The following is a 12,691-nucleotide window of genomic DNA, read 5'->3' as shown; positions in this document are numbered from 1 at the left end:
AACTGGTACTAATGGTACTAATGGTACTAATGGTACTAATGGTACTAACTGGTACCAATGGTACTAACTGGTACTAATGGTACTAACTGGTACTAACTGGTACTAATGGTACTAATGGTACTAATGGTACTAACTGGTACTAATGGTACTAACTGGTACTAACTGGTACTAACTGGTACTAATGGTACTAATGGTACTAATGGTACTAATGGTACTAATGGTACTAACTGGTACTAATGGTACTAACTGGTACTAACTGGTTTCCCTTCAGAGGCTTTAAAGGTAAATAAATAACCTTCAACACATCTGTAAAGTTATATTATTGTTATAAATACAAAATAAAAGTTAAACATTAACATTTAACATAAATGAGATTTTAAACATTATTTAGCATCAGATGCTGAGTCATCATAATAATAATAATAATAATAATAATAATAATGTATTTTATTTTTTGCACACGTTTACATTTAAAGTTAAAGTAGTTTAAAGGTAAAAGCTTCAAAATAAAAGACGTAAAACATAAAATAAAAGCATTAAAGCAGAAAGCAGCCAAGGTTAAGTAAAGGTCAAAGGTTGATGCTACAAATAAATGTTTTCTATTAATAATAATGTTTATCATGTGATCTGGTTTAATGTGTCTGAAGGGAAACATTAAGTGAAATGAACCTTTTTATTTAAAGTGTTTTTTTAATAAGAACAAAAGTTGAATAATAAATAAATAATAAATATTAAAGTGTTTAAACATCAGTGAGACTCTTTAAAAACGTTTAACTCTGAATATAATAAAACAGAATCAGCTGTTAAATATCTTTATTAATGTTCCTTTAACAACAGGAAACTGGTTTAACTGGTTTAACTGGTTTAACTGGTTCATTTCCCTTCAGAGGCTTTAAAGTAGTAAATAAACAAGCAAGGCAGCTTTATTTATATATAGAGTACACAATGGCAACAGTTAGAGGTACTTGTACTTTACTGTAGTACAGTTTGAGGTACTTGTACTTTACTGTAGTACAGTTTGAGGTACTTGTACTTTACTGTAGTACAGTTTGAGGTACTTGTACTTTACTGTAGTACAGTTTGAGGTACTTGTACTTTACTGTAGTACAGTTTGAGGTACTTGTACTTTACTGTAGTACAGTTTGAGGTACTTGTACTTTACTGTAGTACAGTTTGAGGTACTTGTACTTTACTGTAGTACAGTTTGAGGTACTTGTACGATTGATTTATTGATTGTGAATTGATGGAAAATGAATAAGCAGCCTGATTTGTAATTATTAGTTTATTTAAAGCTGCTTTTCTTCATCTTACATCTTTAAATTCATTATATATATATTTTGTTTTTTACTGTTTATCAGCCAGAAACACAGATTATTATTATTATTATTATTATTTATTAATAGATACAATAATGGTCTCTTGCAGTCTGACTTATAATAATACAACTTTTAACTATAGTTAAATCTCTCTAACAGTCAGTCTGGTGTCACTTTGTAGATTTCAGCTACTTCGTGTTAAACTGACAGATTTTCAGTTGAGTTTGGTGCAAATGTTTCTTATTGAAAGATGCTTTAATTAACCCAACAGTATGTTAGTAAAGTCACTACAGAGCCGACCACTTTGCTTCCAGCCTGCATCTCCTCTAGAGTTTCTCTCTTCATTCATAAATCTGCTGTTACACAACACAGAGAGCAGAGCAGCCAATCAGCAACAACACAGAGAGCACAGCAGCCAATCAGCAACAACACAGAGAGCACAGCAGCCAATCAGCAACATCACAGAGAGCACAGCAGCCAATCAGCAACAGCACAGAGAGCAGAGCAGCCAATCAGCAACAACACAGAGAGCACAGCAGCCAATCAGCAACATCACAGAGAGCACAGCAGCCAATCAGCAACAACACAGAGAGCACAGCAGCCAATCAGCTTCCAGCTTCACATCATCAGAGTTAATCAGACAGCGAAGGGTTAATGATTCTCTGAGTGACGTAGTTTCTACTGGATGGGAAGATTTAACTGTCAATCATTAAGGAAGAGGAGGAGGAAGAGGAGGGGGGGGGGCTTTCTTTTAAAGGAATAATTCAGCTTTTCTTCCTTTCTGGGGCTGAAATGAGAGTATTTACATTTAATGAAACTTTCTACATTTCAGAGGGAAATATTGTACTTTTACTGTAATACTGCATACTACATCACTCATAATACTGCAGTACTTTTACTGTAATACTGCATACTACATCACTCATAATACTGCAGTACTTTTACTGTAATACTGCATACTACATCACTATAATACTGCAGTACTTTTACTGTAATACTGCATACTACATCACTATAATACTGCAGTACTTTTACTGTAATACTGCATACTACATCGCTCATAATACTGCAGTACTTTTACTGTAATACTGCATACTACATCGCTCATAATACTGCAGTACTTTTACTGTAATACTGCATACTACATCACTCATAATACTGCAGTACTTTTACTGTAATACTGCATACTACATCGCTCATAGTACTGCAGTACTTTTACTGTAATACTGCATACTACATCACTCATAATACTGCAGTACTTTTACTGTAATACTGCATACTACATCGCTCATAGTACTGCAGTACTTTTACTGTAATACTGCATACTACATCACTATAATACTGCAGTACTTTTACTGTAATACTGCATACTACATCGCTCATAGTACTGCAGTACTTTTACTGTAATACTGCATACTACATCACTATAATACTGCAGTACTTTTACTGTAATACTGCATACTACATCACTATAATACTGCAGTACTTTTACTGTAATACTGCATACTACATCACTATAATACTGCAGTACTTTTACTGTATTTAATTATGATTTTAACACATTTGACTGTTTTATTGTGTTCTTGTTGCAGGGAGGAGAAAGCAGAAGGTTGCCAGTGACCGGGCCGGCATCGCTAAGGTGAGTTTATCTACATTTAAAGAACTGAAGAAGGATTAAATATGATGCTTGATGTTCTCACAGCTGTTCAGGCTCATTATAAATACTCAGGACCCTCAAATCTCTTGTTAAACATCAAAAACTACAAATTCAGATGGATTCTTGGGCTGAAACAGAGATTTATTTTATGTGAAAAGGTCAGAGGTCATCATTAGCAGACCTGTGTCTTCATGTGTAAGGCACTTTATAAGTTATTTAAGGTCTTTAGTTGAGCTGAGAGATTAAAACACCTCAACACAGCTTCCAGTTAGAGACTCTTGTTCCTTTAAGGGACTTAAAGGTTTATTGGCTGATGGTTGTCAGAGTGTCGTACTGTCAGGGAGAGGAGAGACTTAAACTACATGTAGTTTTACAAGCTACACTTTCAAAGTAGCTTCCCCAACACTGGATATTCTGATCTTCATTCATCACTGAACGGTGTTTCTTTCTCTGCAGCTTCCGGACCTGAAGGACGCCGAGGCGGTGCAGAAGTTCTTCCTGGAGGAGATCCAGCTGGGCGAGGAGCTGCTGGCTCAGGGTGAGTCCTTCCTTTATATTCACAGCTTCAGCAACAGTCACACTTATTATTATTATTATTATTATTAATAACTGTTTTTATATCATTTATATCAACCTGTCAATCACCACGTAGCCACGCCCTAATGCATACCCTGCTTTATCGTCACATATAAAATCAGGGAGGCCAAAATGTCCCAAATGAACATCATACTGCATTGAAGAAGGCTTTAAACTAGCGATTGAGACCATAAACACATTTTGAAAACGTTTACTGAGGTTAGAAATCAAGTGAGAAGTTGGTGAATTCTCCATTGACTTGTATAGAGACGGAAGTCCTTTTGACACCAAAACGGTCGCCCCCTGGTGGCCTTTTGATAGAATGCAGTTTTAAGTTACTTCCGCGTTGGCATCATTTCAGAGGACCGGAACTCCCCGCCTGTATAAAACACATAAACACTGTGCATATAATCCTCTTATCACCATGCTGTGTGATGTTTACATCCTGTCTGATTGGTGTCTCTGCTCTGCGTCTCCCCCTACAGGCGACTATGAGAAAGGCGTGGACCACCTGACCAACGCCATCGCCGTGTGCGGTCAGCCTCAGCAGCTGCTGCAGGTGTTGCAGCAGACGCTGCCGCCGCCCGTCTTCCAGATGCTGCTCACCAAGCTGCCCAGCATCAGCCAGGTAGGTTAACTGGTCCTTACTGGTCCTTAACTGGTCCTTAACTGGTCCCTTACTGGTCCTTAACTGGTCCTAAACTGGTCCCTTACTGGTCCTTAACTGGTCTTTAACTGGTCCTTAACTGGTCCCTTACTGGTCCCTTAACTAGTCTTTAACTGGTCCCTTACTGATCCTTAACTGGTACTTACTGGTCCTTAACTAGTCCTTAACTGGTCCCTTACTGGTCTCTAACTGGTCTTTAACTGGTCCATTAACTGGTCCCTTACTGGTCCTTAACTGGTCCCTTACTGGTCCTTAACTGGTCCCTTACTGGTCCTTAACTGGTCCCTTACTGGTCTCTAACTGGTCCCTTACTGGTCCTTAAAGGTAGGGTATGGCAGCGGGGTGGAACTTAGAGGAGGTGCTATTTTCAAATCTTGCTAGCTCTCTTGCTAGCTCTCTTGCTAGCTTTACAACATTACCATCCCTACCTTTAACTGGTCACATTTCAGCCTTTTCATTAGATGACCTCTTCTTAGTAGCCCCTCAGGACTCTCCTGGTTAAAGTAACGTGACAGAAGAACCAGACATTTAATGATTTAACCAGAAGAGTTTCCTGTTGTGATTGTGCTTGTTGGTTTATTGTGATCAGTGAACACCTGAAGGCTGCTGCTGCTGAGGACAGAACAATAAATCAATACTTTGTGTTTCTGATCCAAACTCTACAAACACAAATCATCATCATATTGAAACCAAACTGGAACTATTAGCTAAGTGAAGCATCAGCCTTTAAGCTTCCTGTCGTCCTCCCGGGTCAAACTGACCCCGTCGTATAATATAGTCGTCGCATTCCTTTAAAACTAAATGATAAAAGCTTTAATCTGACACTTCTCTGTGTTATCAGCTGCTCTTACAGGAAATGTGAAGTTTGGTAAGAACAGGAAGTGAAAGTAAAAAATCTCAAGTTGTTTCAAGACGTTACACTGATGTTAAAATGTTGATTAAAGGACGAGTTCACACTTTTTCAACTGTGTCTTAAACCAAAGTAACAGGAAGTGTGTTTATCTTGCTGTAATGATTCCTCCTGTTCATACTGACCATCAGAAGATCCTTCATCATGAAAGAATCCTTCCTTCCTTCCTTTACTTCCTCCCTTCCTTCCGTCTGTCCTTCCTCCCTCCTTTTCTGTCTTTCTTTCCTTCCTTCCTTCCTCACTTCTTTCCTCTGTCCTTCCTTCCTCCCTACCTCTTTTCCTTTCTCCCTCCCTCCTTCATTTTCTTCCTTCCTCCCTACCTCTTTTCCTTCCTCCCTTCTCCCTCCCTCCTTTCCTTCTTCCCTTCCTTCCTGTCCTTCTTTCCTCCCTACCTCCTTCCTTTTCTTCCTTCCTCCCTACCTCCTTCATTTTCTTCCTTCCTTCTTTCCTTCCCTCCTTTCCTTTTCTTCCTTCCCTCCTTCCTTTTCTTCCTTCGCTCCCTCCTTTCCTTCCTTCTTCTTCCCTCCCCCCCTTCCTCCATTCCTTCCCTTCTCCCTCCTCCCTTCCTTCTTCCTCCTTCCCTCCCTTCCTTCCTTGACTCAAGGACAACAGTCGCTGCTGTTTTAAGACACACTAGAAAACTTGTGAACTTCTCCTTTATTATGAATCATCCTTTATGAATAACCGTGTGTTTTATCTTCCTGCAGCGTATCGTGAGCGCACAGAGTCTGAGCGAGGACGATATAGAATAAAAGGACCGAGATGAAACACTTCCTCCCCCCTACTTCCTACTTCCTCTTCCCGTGACCGCGGCCTCCATCACTCCGGCCGACATCATCCATCACCATCATTTCCCATCAAGGTGTCCGAAAGGGAATCTGTTTTTTTTATCCCTGGTTTATTCATGACAGTAGAGTTTTTTTTTTTTACTTAAATTACCCGTTTTGGGGTAAATCAAAGTATCTGGATCATAAAGCCTGGAGAAACACAAAGTCCCTCTCTATGTGTGTGTGTGTGTGTGTGTGCTGATTAACTGGACCGGGTTTAGTCTACAGCATCATGAACAGGTGATCATCGCTGTCACTGTCGGACATGTTTTGGTTGTCGTCATCAGTCGTAAGGAAGCAGGAAGACTCGGCTCGGATGCTTCACGCTGTATTTATTTTGTTATCAGTCGTCTGTTCGGTTCTAGACGTGGAAAACACTTTTTAAAAAGTGATGAAATGGTTTGTTCATTTTAAAGAGGATGAACCTCTCTATAGGAAAAAAACAATAAAAAATGTAAAACTACAAACTTCTGTTGTTTTTTATGAGTTTTATTGTTTATTGAAAGGAAAAAAAGGGAGGGAGGAAGGACAGAAGGAAGGAAGAAAGGGGGATGGAGGAAGGAAGAAGGAAAGGAGGGAGGATAGAAGAAAGAAGGTAGGGGGGAGGAAAGAAAGAGAAGGAAAGGATTGATGTTTAACAACTTTGTGAGAGATTTTTAATAGAAATGTAAAATAGCTCGTCAAAATATTCATTTAATCTTTATTCTACACGAACTGACACCAGCAGACAACATGAGGTTAGAATCAAACAGGAAGTAGTCCTCAGAAGTACGGAGATCACGTCAGATATGAACAGTCTTTCTCGGCTTCGCTCTCGGCTTCGTTCTCTTCTTCACTGCTTTCTTTTTCGTCGGGTCGACCATCTCTCCTTTGAAGTTTTTGTTTGAACTCGGCTGATTTCTGGCAAATTTCTTCTGAGTCTTGAAGCCTGGCCTCACTCTGCTCTGACCCTTCATCTGACCCTTCATAGGACCCTTCATCGGACCCTTAGCGGGACTCTTTGCAGAACCCTTTCCTTTGCCTCCTTTGCCGTCTCCTTTCTCCTTCAGCTTGTCTTGGTTCACCGACCGCTTCACCCGGATCTTCCTTCCCTCCAGCGAGGAGCCGTCCAGTTCTAACGCCAGCTGGACCGAGTCGGAGTTCTGCAAACATGAAAACGTGAGACAGACGCGTCAAATACCGACAACAACATTTAAATAGCCTCAAATAAATACATCACAATCTGTTTTAATGTTAACACGTAGAAACTCTACTCTGCTGTTTCTATTGAGGAGAAATCCACCAACAGTCAGATCGTTTTTCATTCAGAATAGATTTGAAAAAAGTTATTAAAATAACATTTGTATGAGGCTCAGAGTGATAAATAAGTATGGGAGGAAGGAAGGATGGTAGAAGGAAGGAAAGAAGAAAGGAGGGAGGTAGGGAGAAAGGAAAAGAGGAAGAAAAGAAGGAAAATGAGGGAGGGAGGGAAAAAGGAAAAGAAGAAAAGGACAGGAAAGAAGGAAGGAGGGAGGGAGGAAGGAAAGAAGGACAGAGGAAAGAAAGAAGGAAGGAAAATGAGGGAGGAAGGGAGGAAGGAAAGGAGGGAGGAAAGAAGGAAGGGAGGGAGGGAGGAAGGAAGGACAGAAGGAAGGAAGAACAGAAAGAGAGAAGGAGGGAGGAAGGACAGATGGGAGGAAAGAAGGAACAGTCAAAACAGACAGGGTTAATTTGACCCGGGTCGTCGTACCTCGAACAGAACGTATCCGAATCCTTTCCCCAGTCCGGAGTTCTGGTCCCGCACCAGTCGCACCGCCTCCACATCGCCACACTCTTCGAAATGCCTCCGAAACGCCAGATCATTGATCTCTGCGAAAATACACACAGCAGGATTTAAACTTTCGACGTTTACGAAACACAAAACATCCAACGCTTGTCGACTTTAAAGTAAAAGACTCACCGAAGGAAAGATTCCCCACGAACACGGAGCGCTTGTGATCGTGCTGCGAGACAAAGAAAAGATTCCTCATCAGATATAAGCACGGTTAACCCCAACTGTTTTAACTTTCTTTCTTTCTTTCTGTCTTTCCTTCCTTCCGTCTGTCCTTCCTCCCTCTCTCCTTCTCTTTCTTTCCTCCCTTCCTTCCTTCCTTCCTCTTTTCCTTTCTCCCTCCTTCCTTCCTTCCTCACTTCCTTTCTCCCTCCCTCCTACCTTCCTTCCTTTCCTCCTTTTCTTCTTCCTCACTTCCATCCTTCCTTCCTACTTTCCTCCCTTCCATCCTTCCTTCCTCCCTCTCTTCCCTGCTCCCTCCTTTCCTTCCTTCTTCCTCCCTTCCTTCTTTCCTTTCCTCCTCTCATCCTTCGTCCTCCCTCCCTCTCTCCTTTCCTTTATTTCTACCTTACTTCCTCCCTTCCCTCCCTCCTTTCCTCCCTCCCTTCCCTCTCTTCCTTCTTTCTCCCTTCCTCCTTTGACTCGAGGACAGCAGGAGGGTCAAACTGGTTATAAACTCAACAGGTTGAAGACTTACTGATGAGCTGTTGTTCACTCGGTCCACTCGGATGTAAAAGTCTTTCTCGATCTCCATGCCGTTCCTGTCGGGAGATTAAAACAGAAGGAAAGACTAAACATTAAATCATACAGTTAAACACACTCAGATCATCACCTGTTTAACACTTTTAGTCGTCTGACCTCTCCAACGCCTTGACGACTCCTTCCTCGTCTTTAAACACCACGTAGGCGTTTACGCTTTGCTTCTTGGGATGAACTTTGCGTCTGTGGAGGAAAGAAAAAAGAAGCTTGATCATCACACTGAAGAAGAAGAAGCTGATTCATCGTAGAGTTTAACAGAATGAAAGACACAGATGGAAACTTACTGAATAGCTGCGACTTTGCGGGATATGGACGGATCCTCTCTGGCCTGCAAGCATACAAACAATGAACCATGATGAGAAGAAGCTGCAGTTCCTGTAATCGGCCACTAGATGGTGCTGCTGCAAAACTCTGTACTAAAGAGAGTGAGAACGTTTGCTTCAAGAGATTATGAGTCTGTTAACCCTCCTAATGTCCTCGTGTCGAGGAAGGAAAGGAGGGAGGGAGTAAGGAAGGAAGGAAGGTAGGTAGGAAAGGAAGGAAAGAAAGGAGGGAGGGAAGGAGAAAGGAAAAGAGGAAGGCAAGAAGGAAGGAAGGGAGGAAAGGAAAGAAGGTAGGAAAGGAAGGGTGGACGCACGGAGGAAAGAAGGAAGGAAGGAAGGTAGGGGGGAGGAAAGAAGGAAAGAAAGAGAAGGAGGGAGGGAGGAAAGAAGGAAGGAGGCAGGGAGGGAGAAAGGAAAAGAGGAAAGCAAGAAAGAAGGAAAGATGGACAGAGGAAAGAAGGAAGGGAAGGAAGGAAGTGAGGAAAGGAAAGAAGCAAGGGAGGTAGGAAAGGAAGGTAAGGGGAGGAAAGAAGGAAAGAAAGAAGGAAGGAGGAAGGAAAAGAGGAAGGCAAGAAGGAAGGAGGGAGGAAGGACAGAGGAAAGAAGGAAGGAAGGAAGGACAAACGTTTATATATTCTGTACATATTATTATCGGCCAATATATCAATATCGGAATTTTTTTCACTCCCTAATATCGGTATCAGTTTCGGCTCCAAAAACCCAGTATCGGTCGGGTTCTAACAGGTTTCCTCATGGGTCTAACCTGCTGGATCTACCTGGTTTTAGCTCCTGGTTTTAGTTCCTCTGGTTGTTAAGTAGCTGGAACTGTTAGTGGTGAAGTTAGAAGCTGACATAATGAATCAGTTTGTGTTTTTTGGATGTTTGTGTGCAGTATTTTTTACCACAGAGCGAAACCGGATGGACTCGATGGATCCTTTATCCTTGAAGAGACTCCGCAGGGTCTGAAGAAGAAACCATAGAAACACTCAGTCGTCACTTCCTTTAATTTATTATCCAGAAAGAAGAAGAAGAAGACAAACAGGACAGATACCTTCTTGGTGCAGCTGACTGGCAGGTTTCCTACGAACACCGTCTTCTTCTTCTTCAAGGCATCTTCCTCTTTTTGGGCCCTCAGCTTCTGCCTCTTAATGACATAGCGCTCCACCTCGTTCTCTACATCCGCCTCCGGAGCTTTCCTCTTCTTCTTCTTCCCCGATGTCGTCTGTCCCTGCTCGGCTTCGTCGGCGTTCAGCAAACTGCTCTCTCTGAAACAAGAGGTAGAGGAAGAGGAGGATGAAGAGGATGGAGAGAAAAGAAGAGGGGACAGCAGCTTCATTTGACTGATTGATGGAGGGATACCTGTTCTCCAGCTTCTCCTCGGCTGCTGTTTTCTCTTTTTGAAGCTTCTTCTGCTTCAGGCTGGTTTGACCTTTGACATCTGGAGTTTCCTTCTGTTCCTCCTTCACCTCCTCAACCTTCGGCACAGGCTGATGAAACACGAACAAACACACAGAATGAGTTACAATACATATCTGATTATATTAAGGAGAGAGACAGAGAAAAGTCAGAGAAGTTTGGGATAAAAATACAAAAATCTTCTCACATGAGGCTCTTTGAATATAATGTTTGTATCATGTTTGTGTGTTTAGATGTGGCTCATAGAGGGTTACATCATCCTTCTCCACCATGAACACACTGTAGTTTATTTAGACTCAATCCTTCACACTATAGAGCACCGACTGTAGATTCATCCGCCACTGAAAATAGTCCCCCAACAAACTGCACATCAGGACATTACTGAGTCTTTTTTTATACACATGAATCTCAGTGATGGACGTACCTTTGGTGCCGGCTGAAACAGGACGGATGCTGCTGGTGCCGCGGCGCTGAACAGAGCCGACAGCGATCCGGGAGCCGCTGCCTTCTTCTGGAAAACACTGTCGCACACCAGACCCACCACATAGTCAGCTGACTTTTCCCCCGTCGACGCCTCTGACTGTTGCCCCGGTGACGGCTCTGACGGTTGCCCCGGCGATGCCTCTTTGCTGCAGACAAGAGAAACAGCAAAGATTCAAGTATCCAGATAATCTGACAGCAGCTTTTCTGTGGCGTCTCGTTGAAGAGCAACGATACTCTACGAGTTGACTCCTAAATACAAACATCGAGTCCTCTCATCAGTTTTTATTGACGTAAGAGAAGCTTAATGTGTTGCTGCAGCAATAAGTCCGTAAGTAAGTTATAGATTTAGCGGTTTGTCGCAACATTATAATGTCGGAGGATAGCCAACGTTTTTTTTTTTGCACAAATTTACGACTTTAATCTAAGAAATTCTCAGTTTTTCCTCAAAATATATATTATATCCTCTCCTCCAGGCCAGTGTTTTTTTAATCATATATGCAGGGTTCCCACACATCCTGGAAAACCTGGAAAATGATTGACCAATTTTCAATTTTCCAGTCATGGAAAATGAGAAAAAAAAGGTCAAATGTCCTGGAAAAGCTTGAGTTATCCTGGAATATATTTTCTCCTCCCTCTGCCTCTCTAAATATCTATAATAATGTATAATAACATCTATAATACACCGTTGTACACTTCATACAGCTTAATTATGGGCTGTTGGGTGAGTTGGACTAAACAATGCACAGTGAAATCTTATATATCTCTCTGTGTGGTATGTGTCGTCATACTTTCATATTTCAAATGAGCAAAATATGTTTCATGGTACTTGATATGACCTAATTGTGCCTAATTGTGTCTCAATGTAAGTTCAATTAGAGACCAACACAAAGATCAGATCAGAACTCAACACTGGTTTATGGTCATGTGACTTCAGGACAAGCATTATCACAGACAGACAGGCAATAAAATGACATGAATAACATCACATTTGTTCCATGAAACAGAAAAATACAGCCTAAAATCTAAACTGTGTCTTTTTGATCTTTTATTTTAAGAAAAAATGACAAATATTTGATAATTACATCATCTCAAATGTGAGTAATTAATCACTTCAAACTGAATATCAGCTGGTTTTAGACAGAAAATAAGACATTAAAACACTTCTGCTTTGACTCACAGATTAAACAATGATTAAAATAATACTTAGTTGATTCTCTGCAGTAAATTAATCATTATTACATCTGTATTTTTAATCCTGGAGACAGAATTCAGAGCTTAATGTAAGAAGTTAACTTTACAGAAACAAATAAATTAAACATGTAAAGACTTTAATCCTGCCAACAGCTTCCTCTCAGTGTCATAAGTATTATTTATTACTAGTTTAAATATGTGTAAACAAACCTCTGCAGATGTTTCTTCTTCATGTTTTCTTCCTCGATCACTTCCAGAAGAATATTTCAACTAAATCCTAAACTGTCCTCAGATGTTAAACTGCAGCATTTAAACACATTACTTACACAATACTAACAATAATAATAATATGATAGTTACAGCTTCAACACGCTCACACGTTTTTCTACTGAGCACACAGCAGCACTACTGAGAAATATGTCCCATTGGAAACACAGCAGAAGAAAGGTTCCTACCTCTTCTTCCTCTTCTCTGATGTACAGAGTTCATACTGCCACCTGCTGTTCAGTGTGAAACATTACAGAGCTTTAAATGCTTCAGGTTACATAAAAGTAAGATGATAATAATGATAATAATGATAATAATAATAATAATAATAATAATAATAATAATAATAATAATAATAATGCATTTTATTTAAAGGCACCTTACAAGACACATAATACAACAACAGAACATAAAACAATATAAACAGCTAACATTGATGTACAAGTTAGTGCAGTTTTTGCAAAGATAAAACAAACAAAACAAAATAAA

General features: G+C 40.6%; 2 protein-coding genes across 2 annotated transcripts in view; one reads left to right on the top strand and one right to left on the bottom strand.

Annotated features, from left to right (window-relative positions):
- tomm20b (translocase of outer mitochondrial membrane 20b) overlaps nt 1-6,420 on the top strand; it is an 8,401-nt gene extending 1,981 nt beyond the window's left edge. Inside the window, exons 2-5 of the mRNA XM_062439470.1 lie at nt 2,909-2,955; nt 3,430-3,511; nt 4,035-4,177; nt 5,834-6,420. Of these exons, the coding sequence (XP_062295454.1) occupies nt 2,909-2,955; nt 3,430-3,511; nt 4,035-4,177; nt 5,834-5,878 (317 nt within the window). The 3' untranslated portion in view covers nt 5,879-6,420. The remainder of the gene's footprint in view (nt 1-2,908; nt 2,956-3,429; nt 3,512-4,034; nt 4,178-5,833) is intronic.
- Nucleotides 6,421-6,537: 117 nt separating this feature from the next.
- rbm34 (RNA binding motif protein 34) lies at nt 6,538-12,315 on the bottom strand. Its single transcript, XM_062439271.1, has 11 exons — nt 12,146-12,315; nt 10,686-10,890; nt 10,205-10,332; nt 9,897-10,110; nt 9,748-9,807; nt 8,807-8,850; nt 8,622-8,705; nt 8,461-8,524; nt 7,893-7,935; nt 7,683-7,801; nt 6,538-7,095 (listed from the first exon to the last, which is right to left on the bottom strand). Exons 1-11 carry the CDS (start codon nt 12,166-12,168, stop codon nt 6,736-6,738), a joined length of 1,344 nt encoding a protein of 447 aa, XP_062295255.1. The 5' UTR covers nt 12,169-12,315; the 3' UTR covers nt 6,538-6,735.
- Between the last annotated feature and the right edge of the window lie 376 nt (nt 12,316-12,691).

This window comes from Scomber scombrus, chromosome 2 (assembly GCF_963691925.1).
Source record: "Scomber scombrus chromosome 2, fScoSco1.1, whole genome shotgun sequence".
Taxonomy (NCBI): domain Eukaryota; kingdom Metazoa; phylum Chordata; class Actinopteri; order Scombriformes; family Scombridae; genus Scomber; species Scomber scombrus.
Note: the sequence above shows the minus strand (reverse complement) of the source record. Positions and strands in the feature narration are given on the sequence as shown.